At 41.0% G+C, this 19,431-nt stretch overlaps 2 protein-coding genes across 3 annotated transcripts; both read left to right on the forward strand.

The window, feature by feature from the left end:
* Nucleotides 1-991: 991 nt before the first annotated feature.
* On the forward strand, nucleotides 992-6,655 carry LOC112156480 (G protein-regulated inducer of neurite outgrowth 1). The gene is made up of 3 exons (XM_024288781.2): nucleotides 992-1,031; nucleotides 2,382-3,921; nucleotides 4,043-6,655. The coding sequence occupies exons 2-3, from the start codon at nucleotides 2,397-2,399 to the stop codon at nucleotides 5,158-5,160; spliced, it is 2,643 nt and encodes an 880-aa protein (XP_024144549.1). The 5' UTR covers nucleotides 992-1,031; nucleotides 2,382-2,396; the 3' UTR covers nucleotides 5,161-6,655.
* Nucleotides 6,656-8,551: 1,896 nt separating this feature from the next.
* Nucleotides 8,552-16,116, forward strand: si:ch211-149b19.3 (protein phosphatase 1K, mitochondrial). 2 transcript variants are annotated; one of them, XM_024288785.2, is made up of 9 exons: nucleotides 8,552-8,669; nucleotides 10,345-10,513; nucleotides 10,590-10,766; nucleotides 10,848-11,020; nucleotides 11,100-11,200; nucleotides 11,312-11,477; nucleotides 13,888-14,032; nucleotides 14,109-14,243; nucleotides 15,140-16,116. In XM_024288785.2, exons 2-9 carry the CDS (start codon nucleotides 10,403-10,405, stop codon nucleotides 15,269-15,271), a joined length of 1,140 nt encoding a protein of 379 aa, XP_024144553.1. In that variant the 5' UTR covers nucleotides 8,552-8,669; nucleotides 10,345-10,402; the 3' UTR covers nucleotides 15,272-16,116. The 2 variants fall into 2 exon arrangements, with proteins under 2 accessions (XP_024144553.1, XP_024144554.1); XM_024288786.2 differs by having other exon boundaries at nucleotides 8,554-8,669; nucleotides 10,338-10,513.
* Nucleotides 16,117-19,431: the final 3,315 nt, after the last annotated feature.

Below are 19,431 nucleotides of genomic sequence, written 5' to 3' on the forward strand. Positions count from 1 at the left end.
AATCATTTCACAGATGAGACCCTAGATCGTATCATAGAATAGTCTGTGGATCAGATATTAGATCAGACTGTTGATCAGATCATATGTATGACCATGGAGCAGATCATAGATGAAGTCAGAGACTGGACCATGGACCGTATCATAAATCGGACAGTGGATCAGATTATAGATCAGACTATAGATTGTGTCATAAATGGAATGATTGATCAGACCATGGACCAGATCTTAGTACAGATCAAAGATCAAATTATAGATCGGGTTACAGATCAGATCATGGCTGGAATTATAGATCTTCACGTCAAAGATTAGACTGCAGATTATATAATAAAAAAACAATGGTCGTATCATAGATCAGACCGTGGGTTTTTTTTAACAAATAATTTTTTATCAAACAAATTCTAGTAAACGTTTAGTCCTGTTTTAGATCCAGTCATTAAAGTCTCTTCAGGGGATCCTCTGATGTCTGTATTCTACAGCAGCGTGTAGCTGCACTCGATACTGTCAGCATGCTGAACTTTACAGTCGTGTCCTCCTGCTGAGCTGAGTGTGGCCCCGGGGCCAAAAGAGTCAAGAAGCCTCTGGAGCCTCACCAGCAAATGTCAGCAAAAAACCCTGCTGACAATCCTCAGATCTGCAGATCTGATCCTTCCTGGACCTTCAGATCCAGATCCTCTCCCTGTACTACACAGAAGTCTTCATGTGAAGGTTTCGTGTCGTCCAGGAGTTTTGTTTGTGATTCCTCAGCTACACAAAGATGGAAAGAAAGGAAAAAAAGGAAAATTAGGGCGGAAACTGTACGAGGTGAACATGGTTTATGGGGGAGGAGCTTAAGAAGGCGCCTGCCAGAGAGAAAGTGAGGAGCGTCGGTGCTCCTTCTTTTCTTCTTTCATTAATTTATCCGCTTTCTTGAGGATGACCGGAGGACGGAGCAGCTGAAGAGTCGGGACCGGGGCGCCGCCGTCCATAGATCCTGAAAGGTAACGGAGTCCGAGGACAACATCAGTCGGTCTAAGAATAGACACCGGGAAAACGTGAGTGCATCTTTGATGCTAAATGTGGCTCATCTGAATAAAAATGACCTGGAAATGTCAGATGAAGACGACAAACGGAGAAGATCCCAAAAGACTTCAGAAGAAATGAAATGACTCTCCGGAATTTTTATCATAGGAGTTTAGAAACAAATTCATCTTTATGATCCTAATTAATTTATAGCTAAAAATAGATAGTTGGATAAATAACATTTTTAAGAGCTCAGATGGTCATTTTTTTGGTTTTATCTCCTAAAAACTTTCATTTCTACTCCTGTAACATTACGTTTTTCAGAAAATTTTTTGGTCATTTTTGCCACAGATACAACAAAAAAAAACTGCTGTAACAGTAAGCTGTTTCTGTTTAAAACTAAAGATAAAAAAGGATGTGTTCATGGAGGACTAACCCATGTTCTATATGACATGGCACCTCTAAAATATGAAAACGTCGCCCCCTGTTGGTGACAACATGAAACTTTATTTGATCTGTTTGGTTCAGTTCTGATCTTAAATTACTCTGAAAATTGCTGTTAGATTATAATTGTAAGGTTTCAATTGGGCAAAAAATATTTGCAGTTTGGCCCAAAGAAATAATTTTCTAAAACAAAAGTTAGGTTAAAGTTATTGTCTTTGACTATGAAGCCAAATACGGTGGAAAAAATGTTAACATTGAGAGTTTTTAGCTGCATTCACACCAAACTCACATCAGAGACGTCCAGTTTTGATATTCAGTCAATGTGCTGATGCAATCAGAGGTCCTGTGACATGTTATTCTCCAGTGGTAGCATGTTTTTTAGCCGGCGCAATGTTTCCAAAGTTCAAATTTCTGAAGAGTTTGTATCACGTCAACAAATGCATCAGTTTTGGCCCGTGAGGTCCATCAGCGGATGGAGTCCAAAAGAATATTTAGGAGAACCCGATCTTAATTCCATGGAGACAGTAACAGTCACAGATAGACAGAAGTACCGCTGAAAGCATCTGTCATTCAGACGTAGATGTGCAGTAGATGGTGAAGATTACCTTACTGGCAGAATCTCTGAATGATCTCATGAACCCAGACGTGGAGACGGGATTACTGGTGCTTTTGTAAAACTCTTCCCAATAAGTAAATTTGATCTCTCAACACCATCCATGTCCTCCATTAATGTAGCATTAAGGCTACAACTTTTGACGGTAGCTCCACCCACATGTGGTGGCAGCAGCAGGTATATGAACACACCTTTAGACAGGCATCAATCAACAAATTTTACTTTTGTCAAAACAGAGGCAGATGGCACATATTTGCTGCAGAAATCAGGTTTGGCATGAAAGAGAATTAACTTACAAACGAAATTTCTTATTTTTGCTGAACAGGTCGATCTCATCACCATGGCAACCTCCTCAGGCGTTTCTAAACGAAGAAAGCATGCAGTCCAAGTTGAGGCCCCATCGACGGAGGAGGAGGAAATATCTGCCACTCCAGTCGACTCAATCCCTGAGGCCGCCTGGGGGGCGGAGCCAAACTTTAACCTTGACCTGACTCTGACGTCTCCAAGTAATCCTCGGAACTTTTCCAAGATGCACTTTAGCAAGAAAAGGGATGAAAGTAACAAAGAAGAAGGTAAACGAGGCATGAGAGGAACTGCTGCAATGGAACCCAAAACTTTGGTTCCACACGCTGAAAAACCGAAAAGCAGAATTCCAGCGTTGTCACCAGCAGCTGAGGTGAAAGTGAACACGGAAGGGAATCTATTCAAACCTCCATATGTGAAACCCGTCCCAACCCTCTTTCCTGTGGCACACATGGGAAACAACACGGCACTGAGTCAAAGATCTCACCAAGTGGAACAGACAGCAAACAATCCAACAGTTGTAGCCAGAAGCCCAACATCCAACCTCACATCAGACCTGGAAATACAATCAAATGCAGAAGAAGAAGGAGGAGATGTGAAGACTCCAACACCACAAACTCTGTGTGTTCCCATAATCCCAAAAAAGCACATCAAGACAGAAGAGACAAACAGGATAAGCCCAAAATTAGCCTCAAGGTTCCCCACAGGGTCCACTGGAACCAAAAAACCAGATGTAGAAATGATCCCTAACATGACAAAAACTATCTCAAAAATACCCTGTCCAAACCCAGAAACTAAGAAAATGGATTCAGCACTTCTCTGCACCAAAACACTTCATGTATCTTCTCTGAGTCCCAAACCATGGACGCAAAGACCCACCAACACAACTGGTAAGAAGTCCCAATCCAACGAGAACCTCAATGATAAAGACACAAATTCCTGTTCTGGACCCAAAACTAATGTCAAGTTTTCAAACTCCAAAGATGTGGAAGTCTCCAAAAACTGTAAGGACTCTGCATCCAACCACAGCTCAACATCTCTGATGGGATCAAGGGACACTCTGGACTCAAAGAGCAGCTCTGACTCCAAAAGTAGTTTGGACTCGAAACCTGTGTCTAGAATCAGTGCCAGAATCAACACTGACCACAAATCACTAAAAGAAACAAAGCCAGACAAAAGTTGTCCCGGTTCTAAGATATTTGCCGGTTCAAAGACTACTGTGAGGTCAAAGGCTGCCCGAGATCCAGAATCTGCTCCAAACTCTGAAGCTAGTTTGACTTTCAAAACAAGTCTTAAAGCCACCATTTCAGGAGTCATTAATCCCCCACTGAAGGACTCCCATTGTGTCCTAGACCTTTGTGGACCTGATTCCCCCATACTAAGAAGTGGCCCGAAGATTATCAGTGCTTCTGCTAAGCCCAGTTCAGATCTCAAAGCTGAACTAGAAACCTTGCCAGTGGAAGCTACTCCTCTGGAAGACTTCTCTTCAGTGATGCTTTCTTCTCCGCTGGTAAAAACAGGATCCCAGGAGGAGGAGAAGAGGAGCACCTGCTCTTTTCCAGGTAGCTTCTTCTGAATTTTTATCAGAATATCAGCAGGGACCAGTGAGAGGCTCAGAAAAACCAAAAAAAAAAGTGAATTTAAATGATGGTTTCATCTTGCAAATGTTGGGTTCTGTTTCAGGTCTGTTGGCGCCTTTGGCCACCTCCAGTCCCAAAACCACAACTAGGATTTCCTCAACAGTCAAGGATGGTTCCAAACTTGAGTCGACAACTAATGATTTTCTCAAAACAAACTCTGACAAATCCCCGGGTCTAACTCAGGCTCTCACTGTAACCAAGACAACGATGAAAACATTTGTTGGACAGGAACATTTGAAAACACCACAAGGTAAAGTCAAAATTTCAGGAGGTCCATCGTTGTGTCCTGAGGCAGCGACTGTTAGTGAGAGGTCACCAGGAGACACGAGGTTGACCACACATCGGGGAACTGAAATTATCGTAAACTCTGGAGGCAACATCTTACCGTCAGGAACAAGGCGTGAAGGAAGCAAAAAAGAAGCCATGAAGTCTTTGTCAGCTTCTGGCCCTCTTTTTTCTCCTCACATTTGTTTGCCAACGTCCAAGATGGTGAAGGAGACTTGGACCATGACTGACCAGCATGGGAGGCAAAGTTTTCAGGTAAGGGATCAGAAGGAGGTAGGCATCCAGGTGGGAGTGGAAACATCTGAACGCTCCACCTCTACAAGCCCCAGCTCAGTGTTTGGCGCCCCCTGGTGCCAGCCTGCAGCTACAACCTCAGTGAGGAGTGTCTCGGCCGAACGGTCGTCCCTCAAGCATGTTTGTAAAATCGACATCGAGCTACGCGGTCAAAGTCTACTCCCCTCCATCATAAGTGACAAATGTCAATCACTGCCGGCGTGTTTGCGCACCTACAGCTTCCAGGAAGAGCCCCACCTCATGGCGCCACTCGGACAGAACCAGGACAAAGGCGTTAGCGCTGATAGTATCTGTGAGGACGACGAAGATGAGGAAGCTGGAGAAAAGGCAGAGAAGCCACAGGCGGTGGCGTGGGACGAGCAAGGGATGACGTGGGAGGTGTACGGAGCCTCGGTGGACCTGGAGTCTCTGGGCACCGCCATCCAGTCCCACCTGGAGTCCAAGATAAGGGACCAGGAGAAGCACATCCGGACTCTGAGGAAGTCCATCTGCTCTGAAGGAAACCTGCTCAGCAAGAAACAGAAAAAAGGAAGAGGCGGAGCTCTGGTGTGCTGTGGGGGGGCGTCAGCAGTGTCGGACTGATTTCACCTCCACGCTGTCAACATCCAGAGCATGTCTGCTTGACTCGGCATGCAAATGATGATTCATAAACACGCTTGAATGATCTGAACACAACACTTTTCTGCTTTTAGTGAAACTTCTGCATCGATCGATTCAGAGGTGAACTCAACCAGTCCAAATCCTGAACGGCCATGTTGGTACCAGGAGGACACACCAACCACTGATCTGACTGGAAGAATCAAGATTTTCTCCTGTCTCAACATCTGTATCTTTGAAAAAAATAATGCTTTCAGTGAAGTTTCTGTACGAGTCACATGACAGGAAATCAATCAGAAATAGAAAACCAGGATCTGTCTCTGTGGTTGTGTCCAAATTCTCTTATTACTCTCAGATTAGTTCACTATTTATAGGATTTGGGAATTTTTAGGAGTATACAATTTCAACAATTCTAAAATCCAGAAATTCACAGAAGTTACTACAGAAATCAACTGTGCATTCATACTTTCAAGATTGGCGAAAATGGACCACAATGCATTGCGGCTGCGATTTAAGGATATTTTCAATTGAACTAAAAGTATGTACAGTTATTTTTTATAAATCATCCAAGTTTTCATCATCAGGACTCAATGGATTTCTAAATAGTCTTCGTAAAATGTTCATGTTACTTCAGGAATGTCCAAATTACGTTAAAATCCAAGACACTGTATAATCTCGGGTTATATAGTCTTTAAGGAGTTAGAGAATAGTGAGAGAATTCGGGAATATTTGTCTGTTCCAGGAATAATCTGTATGGTCCTTAACCCTTTAACACCGGAGCTTTAGTGCCAATGTTCACGTTCTTTGAACTACCGTGAAGGCTGGTTTATACTTCAAAGCTATTCGTAATCGTTTACGTTGAATCTACAATCTGGTTTTTACTGAAAACAGTCAAAAATGGACTAGTGCTTCAAGATTCTGACCTGATTGTTGAACCTGACAGTTGCATGCTGGGACATTGGAGCATCTTGTACAGTTGATTCAGATTCCTGTACCATCTGTGTCAGCTGGAGATGTTTAGAGGTGTGTCTGTGTTTGATCCAGCAGCTTCTCAGCCCTCCAGTCTGAAACAGTGGAGCTGCTGATGTGGAGCAGAAGCTGCTAAATATTTCATCCGGTTCATCTCAACACACAAAGCCAACGATTGTATGGTTTCCTGTCTGACTTTTACCTTTTCCCCTTTAGGTTGCTGCTCCACTTTCTCCTTTTTCTTCTCTCACTCCAGTTTTCAGTGTTTTCTTTCTATTATTTCTATTCTATCTGTTTCTTGATCTCTGATTATTTATCTCTGATCCTGTTTCTCTTTCTTGTTCCTCTTCTTTTTCCACACACTTCCTTTTGTTCTGAACTCTTTCCTTCTCTCATGTGGACGTGTCTCTCCTCTTCTGATCTCTTTTCCTGCTCTCTTCTGTGAAGAGTGGAGCTGTTGACGGAGCTGGATGTGAATTATTCATCAGCATTAAAGTGGTGTTCTTGTTAATAACGTCTGCCATGTTTTATTCAGACGAACCTTCACACGGCACAAAACAGGAGAAGAAGAAGCAATTTAATGCAAAAAAAATTAAAAATATCTCAATAAAACTGTTGAAAACCATCATCCTGATATAAGTGGTGCAGAGGTGTGACTCGGAAGTTAATTATATGGATAGAAAAACGTAATATATTTACAAACTTTTGTGCCTTACCTATGTGTCTCCATGTTGAGCTTCGGTCACAACTGTCCTTATGGGTGGATCTGGGCTGTCTTTGGGGGAACCTGTAGGAAAGAATGTTTATGGACATGTTTATCTACGGGTATGCTGCGGGCAACAGGATGTGGTGAACACTTATACAACACATAGGAGTAAGTTAGGGGGAGTAGGTGGGTTGCAGGTGTTCGTTATACATTTTTCTTTTAATTAACACCACAAATCCCGAGGACTGGGCCAATTAGTGCTGATACGTGCACGCTACAGTCTTACTGTAAGAAACAAAGAAAGAAAGACAACCAGTTTAGGTTGTGTGGACTAATACAAGCTCACCACCTCAGTGCAGCATTTGTGTGCGGTCAGCGAGAAGCCAGAACTCACACCTCATTAATGACTAGGGAGTAGCGTAAGGACACCATAGGACAGCATCACTTGTACATCATAACTGTGTGGAACTTATACTTTTCTTAGGAATACTTCACGATACACTTTCCACATGAACAACAATGGTACGTTCCATTTTCATGATGTTCCCTTGATGTGACCGTATGAGCCTCAAGGGTTGCTAAAAGACACACCTGTGCTCCCCTTAAGATGTGACCATCCCTCTGTGACCCTCCACGGACCCGGACCACCTAAGAACCTGCAGAACTCTTACAGGTCAACTGTTATCCATGAGGCACAATTATGGGTATGTCCCACTGGTAAGAGGCCCTAGGATGACCCATGAACATTGGAGCAACTCTGTCTTAGAACCTCAGAACCTTTGGACGGAACTAAAGGAAGTTCCTGTGGAGAGGAAGATCTGGACATTTAGACTGATGCCCCCATGACCTCGACTCGGATAGGAGGAAGAAGATGGATGGATGGATGGATGGATCAATGAGTGAATGAAAGGATGGTTGTGTCAATAGATGAATGCATGGATCAATGGATGTATAAATGGGAGGATGGATGAACAGAAGATGGATTGATGGATGAATTGAAGGATGGATGGGGCATTGGATGGATGAATTCATGGAAAGATGGATGAATGGAAGGATGGACGAATGGATGGATCAATGGATTAATGAATGGGTGGATGGATGGATGGATGGATGGATGGATGGAGAGATGGATCAATGGATCAATGGAAGGATGGATGGATCAATGGAAGGATGGATGAACAGGTGGATGGAGCGATGAATGGAAGGATGGGTGGATCAGTGGATGGATGGATCAAGGGATGGATAGATGAATGGATGGATCAATGGAAAAACGGAAGGATGGATCAATGGATTAATGAATGAATGGATGGATCAATGGAACGATGGAAGGATTAACAAAAGAAGGATGGATTAAAAGAAGAATGGATAATCTATTGGTGAATGGATCAATGGACAGATGATCAAAGGTTTGCAAGTTAGAGATCAATCTCATTTATACAACATTTCATCCAAATTATTTTCAGATTTGATTCTTCAGAACTTTTATTTTTCATTATTTGACGAAAAACAGTTTTAACTATTTAATTCATTAAACTTTTTATGTCTCTTTTTTATTTCCTTTCTTGACTTTTCAAAGCTCCTTTTGGTAGAACCCCCTCCTCCGCTGGACCGGTTTCATCCGTTAACTAACATTTGTGATTTGAGCTCCTGCCTGACGTCAGGCTCTGCCCTCTGATTGGCTGCTGGCTCAGTTAACCCCCCCCTTTCAGCGCCCTCTGCTCCACAGGACGCGTGACGGCTGAAGGCAGCTGGTGGAGCCCGTCAGGACACCTGTTGCCAAGGAAACCGAAACAGGCGGAAAAACTGATTAAAAAGCAAAGTGAGTTTCTGCAACTGACTTGTTGGAATTGACTTTTAACTTTGGGAGAACTGATGTTTTAGTGCATCCTTGAAGTGACTGAAGGCGTTGTGTTTTTAGGCTGCAGTAAACTAATAATTCACTGATTAAACATGTGTAGTAGAATAAGACTTGACACCTTTAAAGTCAGGACGTCCTTCCTGCAGCTTCAAATCATTAACTCCACTAAAGTATCCTAGCAAACATCAGAGTTTCTGTTTTTAAACCTTTTTCTCTGAATAATTGTCATTTTTGAGGGAAAACTCTTTGGATTTGTGTGTGTACAACAGTATTTTGTCAACATTCGGTCACATGATTTCCTCTGAGTGTTCTCTGTCTGAAAGGCCAGTTAGAGGACAGAGTATAAGTTAAAGCTGTCATAGTCACTTTTTTATATAAATAAAAAAAAAAGATTTTTGACACAAAAACTGCCTTTCCAAATTAATCTCCAAAACAAATAACGGCTTTTCTGGACATTTATACTGATTTCAGGTGAGTTTATCTGGCTTTGTGGTTAAATAACCGTTGGTCTGTGTTTTGTTTTGGTCTGTTTGTTGTCTCCTGTCACTCTGCGTATTTTTATCGACGCCGCATGTGACCGACTCGTAATGGTTAGGAATCTGAGAGGTGCAACATGCAGAGTTGCAGAGCTAATTGTGGAAAGGACATTTAAAGAAACGTAACCTGTGCTGCTTTCCAGAGTCTTTTAATGCTCACAAACTTTAGACTTCAAAATATTGAAGCATTTGACACAAAAATCTGAAATTCTTAAGACATTTTTGAGATAAAGTGTCCAAAAACAACATTCTATCTCTGTCTTCAGCCCATCGAATAATCGTGCAACCATGTTATTTGACTTTACATACTTTAAAGTCGGATCATATTTTGATCTATTTTCAAAGTGTTATCGGTTCTCTTTTTATTATGATTGTGTCATTTTTACCCCAAATCCTAAAACTTGTGGTTTTCTAGGACATCATTTGTAGAGAATCGCAGTAGAAATTTCCTTCTGAGTTGTAGACAAGACCATTGGAGTGAAGGGGCCACCGCCCTCTTTACCCTCCCCATTGCTGAGAGCTATCCGTTACATCCCCTCCTACTAGCTCACACCCCTAATCTAACACTAGCGGTGCAACTAAAATAGCGAGCAATGTCAGAGCTATCCAGCCGTACGGTTTTGATCCAGATACCAGCTAAGACGAGGAAATCAAAGACGTTCATGGATCTGTTTGTCTGCAAGAGGTTGCATCAGAATGGGGCGGAGCTGAGAGGTTGTGGTGTATTTTCTACTTGACGAATACGGGCATCATCTGCTCCTGATTCACTACAACTAGAATAAAGAAATGCAAAGAAATACAATTTTCTATGAGAAAAATCCCACATAAAACATGTTAAAAGTAACATTTTCGTCGGAGTGGGACTTAAAGGAACCCAAAATAAAGCAAGAATTCTGTTTTATTTTGACTTAATTGATTACATTTTGTGTTTTCAAGAGTTTCTTTCTAAAGTCAGACATTAGTTTGGTCTTTACAATAAGGGATTTTATTTACTTTGTGTAACTTCAGATCTTTTTAAATGTTGACTTAGAACTTATTTGACGGTGGAATCCATTTTTCCAAAGTGATATAAGAACAAGGTTTTCCCGTTTGGGTTTCAGGAATTGGCTCGGTGTTTCCTGTTGTTGGAAAGTCTCCACAGCTGTCACAGACTCAGTCATGTCACCTGCGGTCTTGCTCAACCTTCTGCGCTGCGGTCGGGTCTCCGTCTCCAGACATGGCGTCTTCGGCGCTCGTTCCTCCCTTGACACTTCCCCGCCATCCGGACAGGTAGCTCTGGCCCAAATCTTTCAGTTTCCAGAGTTCTTTACTCTTCCATGAACTGGTTCCTGTGGCATTCCTGCAGATGGGCAGGGCCCTGCTGGGGGTCATGGGGGTCCGTCAGACCAGCGGATCTATCCGCTTTGATCAAGACAACAGCGGCCGACCGCTGACGTGGGACTCCTTTGGAATTTGGGACGACCGCATAGAAGAACCAATACTGCTGCCCTCCAGTATCAAATATGGGAAACCCATTCCACAGGTGAGGTACAAACCGTTAAAGGCAGAAATATCTAATGTGTCAGAGAGGATTGTGGGTAACGTGAAGCCTGACCTCTCGCAGATCAGTCTATCTCGGGTTGGCAGCACATCAGTTGTTGGCCTCAGGAAGCAGAACGAGGACCGACTCCGCATCGGCCGTTTCCATGAGAGCCTGCTTTACTTCGCGGTGTTTGACGGTCACGGCGGCTCGTACGTGGCAGACTACTGCCAGACGTACATGGAGAAATTCATCAGGTGGGACATGGTTTGGGAACGACCAGGAAAGGTTCTCAGTAGCAGCCTGCTTCACAAACCTTTGACTGCTTTGTCACAGAAACGCTTTGGAAGAGGACGACAACCTGGAAAAAGTTTTAAAGAAAGCCTTCTTAGATGTCGACAAGGCACTTCACACTCACCTCTGCCTCTTCAACGATGGTAAGACGATGGCAAGCTCTCTCTTTTTTTGTTGATATCAACCAAATACTATAAGAGTACTGTAATAAAGAATTTCAATAATAGTGAATATTTGCTTCCCTTTATCCCCAGCCTCTTTCTTGACCGCCGGAACAACGGCAACGGTTGCCATGCTGCGTGACGGCCATGAGCTGGTGGTGGGCAGCGTCGGTGACAGTCGGGCTTTGCTTTGCAGGAAGGGACGGGCCAAAAAGCTCACCAAAGACCACACACCCGACCGCAAAGATGAGAGACAACGGTACTACAACTGAGACACCTCACCCTAAACTACATTAATCACCAGTACAGTATAGTAAAATGGTCCATTTATGGATCACATGGGATGGATGGCGAAAAATCTCTACCAAATATTAATGCACCTTTAATGCTAATAAAATAGTAAAAACAGTGCGACTACAGAAAAAGTTAAGCTAACAGCTATAACAATTGAGGTCATCCAACATCTCTTTTTTTTCCACTTGGCTTTTGGTATTTTGTACACAAAGCATTTTATTTAGTTTGAGAGAAGATTGTGAACTGCAAAGAGGAATACAGCCAAAAAGAGGAGAGAACTTTTTGCTTTGGCGCTTTCTTTTGTTATGATACATTCTCATCACCAAGTTGTCACATATTGACGTTTGGTTAAGGACCCCATCACGTCAGTTTTTGACGTTTTGGGTGTTCCCTACTTATCATTTTTTGATGTGTTGGCTGTTCCCATTAAATCAAGGGCCCTCAACCTCCAGGTCACGAACCGGAACAAATCCAGTACCAGAACAGGGTCTCAGGGGTCTGCAACCCTCAGGACGTGGTACCGGATGCGGTACCGGACGTGGACTGATCCTTGAGACGTGTCAAGTACCGCTACACAAACCCGGTACTGGTACCCTAACCCAGCATTGGACGCGGTACCGGACCCAAACGGGTACCAGACAAGGTACCAGGTGCAAACCAGAACTGGACGTGAAACAGTACAGAGATAGGGTACTGGTACTTGCTAAGGGTTAGGGACTGGTACCTGTTTGCAGCCTGGAGGTTGGAGACCCATGATTTAATGGGAACGGCTAGCTTGTCAAAAAACGTTGGGGACACCCAAAACGTCAATTTTTGACACAGAGGAGTCCTTAACCAGACATCAATATGTGACGAGTTGGGAGTCAGAATATTGAATTGAATTGAATTGAACTTTATTCATATCCCAGAGGGATAAATGAATCTGTCATGGCACCAGAAAAAGTAAAAAAAAAAAAGCTGCATGTAGCATATTAAAATAATACACATATATATAAATATAAAAAACACATGTTATGTTGCATAATGACCTTCCACTAATCAACTGGTTTCAATGTGGGATGTCAGTGTTTCTAACTGTTCCGTTCTATTTTTCTATGGATCTACAATCAGAGGGGAGCCAAAAGTGGGAGCTTGTTATGGCTTAATGGATCATTTTCATAATTGAAATGTTCAAAATACCGTATCGGACCGTACCGTACCACTCAGAGGCCTTAGATTACTTTCTAATACCCTGTTCCCATTCCTATTCTCCTACTTGACCTGCACCCTCACTGCAGCTTCCAGGGGTAAACGCAATCTCTGTTAACGCCCTCCATGGGGTATAAATAGACTATACACTGTTTAGGAATGGTGGTGACTCTGGCTCAAGGACCCTCTTTCATTCTTAGTTCTGATCTTGTAAATGAAACCCAAGCAGAGCAGCATGTGGACGGATTTGGGATTCCCTAAGCAGCTGCTGTTATGTAACAGCAGGGCAAGTCCGCTTTTACCATCAGGGCATCAATCAGCAGATGTCGTCCATAAGAGTTAAGTTTCTATGTGTGTGAAAGGCAGACTTTAGACTCAGAGGATTGACGGATCCCCTAATGTCACTTTTTTTGCCTGGTTTGGTAACTTTATCACAAAATAAACATTACTTGTTTGATGTCTGCTGATCTTAGCTTCACAAATGTTATTAACTTCATTCCATGAAGGATTTCTATTGCTGTCCAAACCATGCAGGTGATGCATATATCACGTTTCAGATGCTTCATCTAAATGTCACATAGACTTCCTTGTGGAACATTTTCGTCCTCATCAATCACGAATACATTTGAGTCCAAAGTTCTGTTCACATAGTTCCGTGCTCCAGTGCGATGAAAGGAACACTGTCTACAAAGACAGACCAAAATCAGGTTCAACGGACTTCAAGTCTCATGGCGACCTTGGAAAACCACAAAAGCATAATTACTCAGCATAAGTCTACAACGTAAACCAAAACAAGAGAGACTTTTTTCCCTATAAAATAAACTGTCACAGCTCAACATGTTTACAAATGTTTATTTAATGATGGATGGTAAGCAAACAAAATAAGTGTGTAGTTCCCCTTACTGTAGTAGCAGCATCTGTACTCAGGTCTAGAACTGTTTGGATAATGTAAACGCTGGTGGAAAACAACTGTGCTGAAGCATGATTCCATACAAACTGGTGTAAGTGGGCTCTACATCTTCAAGACATCAAAGAACATTCTCAACAACATGTTCGGACATTTTGACACAAGCTAGTGTAAACACTAGCTAACATACGTTTAAAGATAATGCTTATTAGCTAATTCTAGCTAACCATTTAAAAAAAACTCGTATTAGACTTTAAGGTTGTGCGTTTGTTTTGTTCAGGATCCAGAGGTCTGGGGGCTTCGTAACATGGAACAGTGTAGGCCAGGCCAATGTTAACGGACGTCTAGCCATGACGCGCAGCATTGGAGATTTCCACCTTAAATCCACTGGTGTCATTGCAGAGCCAGAAACACAAAGACTCAACGTGAGTACGATGTGATTTTCAGTGAACTGATGATCAGTAAGATAGTCTATCGGGCCTGAACTTTCCATCTTCACAGATCCACCATGCCAGCGACTCCTTTCTAGCTTTGACCACAGATGGAATCAACTTCCTGTTGAGTGACCAAGAAATCTGCGATATCATCAGTCAGTGCCACGACCCGACAGAGGCTGCAGATGTCATTGCTCAGCAGGTAAGTTAACACTTTTATTAATCGATCTTAGTTAAGGAAGTCATAAAACGCAATCAGAACGGGGTAAGATATATGCTTTAGAGTGGGAGTCCAAAGTCCAGGGATGTGAAACAAAGGCAAACCTAAGGTGCAAATTTCAAGCAATAAGAGGCAGATGATTGGCAGTAGTAACCTAAGAAAGGAACAGACAAAGACAAAGAAGATTCCAAAAGTCATAAAACAAGTTAATCCTTTAAACCCTCTATAGCGCCAGTTTACGCAATTAACATAACTCCAGTGGATTCTGAAGCTGAGAAAAGCAGCTTTGCGCTGATATGCACAACTTTTCAGTACAGCTTTTGTCCACATCTGCGATAATTAGCCCTTAAAAAACTATTTCGGACAACCCTACCCCTTCAAATGTCCCTACAGTTAAAGGGATAGGGATAAGCCTTAGGAGTAGGGGAAGAACTGAGATTTGACCATGGTATCACCCAGATAACATGGCCCCTCTACTCAAAAACTACATGTGGATTAATATTGATTTTTTTCACCCAACATAAATGTAAGTTCTCTTGTTTTTTTTTTTGTTTTCATAATTTTACTGGCATTTTAATAAAATTAGCAATTGTACAGTGCTGAGATACATTACCCAAAAGTAAAATAAAAGTCCTAATCAAGAACCTTGAGGAACGCCTTTATCCTGCCTTTCTCGTCCTAACAAGTTAATGAAAGACAACATTTTAAATGGTTGGTAAGATGCATAATTTGCCAAATTTTTCAATTTTTGGCAAAAAAATCCAAATGAAATCACGGCTTTGCTAAAGTGTTTATGCTAGCACTTTTAGCAATTTTCTTAGCATTCACGATACAACTTAGCACAAACGAGTTTGAGTGAAGGCTATCGTTTGTTTCAGGCGCTGCAGTACGGGTCAGAGGACAACGCCACCATCGTCATCGTCCCACTGGGAGCCTGGGGCAAACACAAAAGCTCCACCGTCATCTACAGCATGAGCAGGAACTTTGCCTCCAGCGGGAGATGGGCGTGAACAAGACGCTTTTCAGACAGTAGCAGCTAACGGGCTTAAAGTCAACCACGAAAAACACAAACCTACTTCCTTCACGTCGCCCCTCTGAAGCACGAAGAGATGCTTCTCTGTCATCGTGTTAGCTGCTGTTGGATCAGTCAACAGTGTAAATAGTGTATTATAAGAATTGATGCTGTACATACAGGTTTGCTGCCGCATTCGTCCACCGTGTCGTGTTTGTACATTTGCTTTTAGATAAAACACTTCGACATTTTCCCAAAAAGTTACACCAAAACTAAGAATGAGTTCAAATGGTTTGACGTCTTTTTTAAACACAGATTTCTTAAAATATATATTCCTAAAGAAAGTTGAATGTCAAACCAACTGTCCAGACTTCTGACTTTATGCACACAGAAAGAAGAAGGTTTGACAACAGAACAACTTCCCTTTTTTATAAATAGTTTATTTTCATATTTTTGAAGGTCTTGTGATTTTGATTTATGTAGATGATGATAAGCACAGCAGAAAGCCACAATGATCCACCAGTTTATGTCTGCTTTTCCTTTTGCTTTAATTTCTTATCAGTTGTAAATCAACCAACTTCTGGAACCACAGAAAGAGAAACATACAGGGAAGAAATAGGATGTTACACACATCAACATTAAAGTGGAAGGAGTGAGATGTCTAAAAATCTGTGGGTCGATGCAGATGATAACGCGTGTTTTCACTAAACATGCAGATAATCTATAACTGTAGCATCAGTCATTAAAGACTGATGTCAAAGCGAGTTTGCTAAAGCAATTTATAATGAGAAAGTCATCGCAGATTTGTGCTGGCTGTGGAAATAAAGCAACAATTCACAAGAATCCAAGATGAGTCTGTGTTTCTTCAATCAAGTTTGAGTTATTTCAATGGTCACATTTAAAAAACTAAAACTTTTGGAGGCATTTGAAAGGCAAACATGGCAGCTTCTCCAGACTGTAAAAGGCAGGGAATCCTGAAGACGCATCGGATGGAGAGAAAAGTGGATAAAAATGCTTGAAGTCTGAATAAAACAAGGGTTAGAGCTATAATCACATGTACCCGTACAGGAATTGACGGGTGCCGTGGTTTTTTTTGGGTTGTTGCATCTTGAGGAGAGCGCAAGTGTATCTTGTAGTTCCCCTTGAGGCCCGTATGAACACCTCAAGGGACCTCATGAAAATGGAACATGCCATTGTTGTGCGTGGGTAGTGTATAGGTACCTGCACACCGGTCGCGTGTGGCACATTCAAGTACACACCATACACGACTTCATGTCTCCCATTCAGTCTGTGGCGTTCACACCAGACACGCAGGTAGCGGTGAAAAGAGGAATCTTAATCTTTTGTTCTTTTTACTGTTTACTTGCACTAGTCTGCCACCTACAGGTGGTAGAGGCTCTGTGGTGTAAATCCCACAAATCTTGCTTCAGTCTTTATCTTTTACAGCTCAATTCTGATATTTGAAAGACTTCTGGCTGGGCAGAAAAAGGCAATTCATGATTGTGTTTGTAATGATTCCATGCTTTGAAAAGATTGCTACCATACGTAGGAATGGGTAAATTTTAAAGATACTACTCCACTTATCGATCCAGTATTCTTATCAATACATTTCTGTGTGAAAACCAGGGGGAAGAAGATACATTTTGAGAAATACTATCATGACTTTCATTATTCTTTCTCTTGTTGCTGGCCCCGCCCTTGTAATTCCTGACCAATGACTGAGGAGATCTTTAGTCATGTGGTTTTGTTTATCAGCTTTGGTTTAAAACAAGAAAGGCCTGTTGACGGCAGTTTCAGTACAGACCAAACACATGTTCAGTCTGAATACACCCTTAGAAACCGCTTCTTGTTTGTCTCATAGGTGTGATGTAATGAATGACTGCCCCCTGCTGGTGCAAGCTGGTAAGTGTTTGATCATGTTACTCCTGCGCTTCATTTGAGCTCCATTCCGTTCAGTTTGAACACAGAACCGAAAGATATCTGGAGGATCTTTTACTGCGTTTAAAGACAAGTATCCCTATAAAGTCATTTTGGAATAAAGGCATTTTGTTTACATTGTTTTCAGTCAAGAATCTGATGGTACAGTCAGCTCATAACACGCTGTGTTTCTGGCAACAGTCGAGGAATCTCCTCCCTCACAGATTTAATCAGATTTGTCCTCCATTACCTTCCGTTGGACTGACGGCTGGTTCCTGCCGCAGACATCAGATCGTAAAGGAATCAGACGAGAGGCCCTTGGATACCAGGGGCTAAATTTAGAAACCTCTGGGAGTAGTTAGATGATCTCACATGACCAGGAGGCGACGCTGAAGAACAGAACACGGTAAGTAGACCCAGAACTTCTTTTAAAGGAGCGATTGCTGCTGAGCGTCACAGAACGGTGCTGTGTGAAGAGCTGACATCCGTTTGACTTAAGATAGCAAACTCTGAGGAATAGTGTAAATATTTCCATCCTAACATCACTTAAGAGAATGTTTGGTTGTTCGTGTGGAGTTTTACGGCGAACGGGATGTAATAAATTCTCTGTGTTTCAAAACAAATGAATCTGAGTAATAGTTGGAATTCCTTAACAGTTTAATTTACCAAAAAAGACACAACTTGAAACAATATTTAACAAATATTCATTGTTTTACTACAAGACTCGCATTTTTCTCATGGTGGAGGACACATATATAAAAAAGTTAAGATTAAAACTGTGTTTCTGAATATTTCGTTATTTAAATCCTGTTGGATCAGATCAACACCTGTGGTTTGAAAAAGCTTGGTTTGTGACATAATTGGCAAGCCAAATTCTCCCGTCTCTGCTACAATTCTAAATCATCCACCTTTAGACAAATAGATCCATTAACGTCTTCCTTTTCCTTGTCTGAGCCGGTATCTGGCTCCACACTATATGGCTGCATGGCTACGATATTGCTCAGCATTTTTTTTTCTTTTTTACTATGCTAATGTTCATTTAGGATTGTGAAGGGCTGTAAACTAACAGGAGATAGTTCAAAACAAAAGCTTGATGGAATATCAGTGGATAAGACTATTTCTGCTGCTAAAAAATCTAAAAAAGACATGTCTTTTTAGATTTTTGCTAAAAAAAAAATCATAATTATAATGCAAACACCACTGGGAACGCTCTTACAATAAAAAATTTATATTTGGAGTGGGACTTTAACAAGTTGGCAAATTTGTTCAGCTGCAACACGATTTTTACCAGCAGAGGGCGCTGCTGCAGCATAATAAAGAGTCAAACTCTTCTCAATTAACTTTTTTTTCTAACTAAAAATAAATGAAATTTGTTCTATTATTTTTGATGCAAAAACCAATATTTCTTTTTAATTCTAAAATTTAACTGATGGGACGAACACAAATAAATGAAACCACATTTTGTGAATATTTTCTTATTAACTTTTGTAGCAGAAACAAATTCAGGGAATTAAAAATACTCTTAACCTTGACTGATTGACAATCAAATCAAATTTACCAAATTTAAATTTTTATGGGTTTGTTTTTAGCATTAATCATATAAAACATATAAATACATATTTACAAAACACTTTGAAATTTTCCCTTTACAAAAATATACTTTTTCAAATTATCAATATTTATTTAATTTGCATTTATACTTATTATCACAAATTTCCTTTTTGCAAAAAATAGAAATTAAACATAGCTTATAAAGTCAGTATTGTTGATTTAAAAAGCTTATTTTATGGAATATTAAGCTTTCTTTAGTTATCATCACATCTTATGACAAAGTGTAGAAATGTTGCATAAAATAAAATAAAATAAATCACATTTAATTTGAAAGAAATCAAAATTAGAAAGAAAAACAACAAATACAAAAATGTTGAACTATTTGAAGGTTGTCCTCTAAAAGTATTTGACCTATTTTTTTAAATAATAGTTATTTTGCAATCTTTTATAGAGATTTTAAAAGGAAAAGTCTAAAAACTGTCAAAAAATAAGAGAAAATCCGGTTCTTTGTGTTAGAATTAAAACAAGCTTTTTAAGTATTTTTATCTTAAGTTATAAGGACATATATTTAATGAAACGAGGCTTCAATTTTCTTTTCTTTTTTTTTTCTTTTTTTAATAAAAATAAAGCTGTAACCATAGACTGTATATAAGAATAACAGTCAATGGCTGTAACCGAAGGCGTGCCGTA

Source organism: Oryzias melastigma, linkage group LG18, assembly GCF_002922805.2.
Source record: "Oryzias melastigma strain HK-1 linkage group LG18, ASM292280v2, whole genome shotgun sequence".
Taxonomy (NCBI): Eukaryota; Metazoa; Chordata; class Actinopteri; order Beloniformes; family Adrianichthyidae; genus Oryzias; species Oryzias melastigma.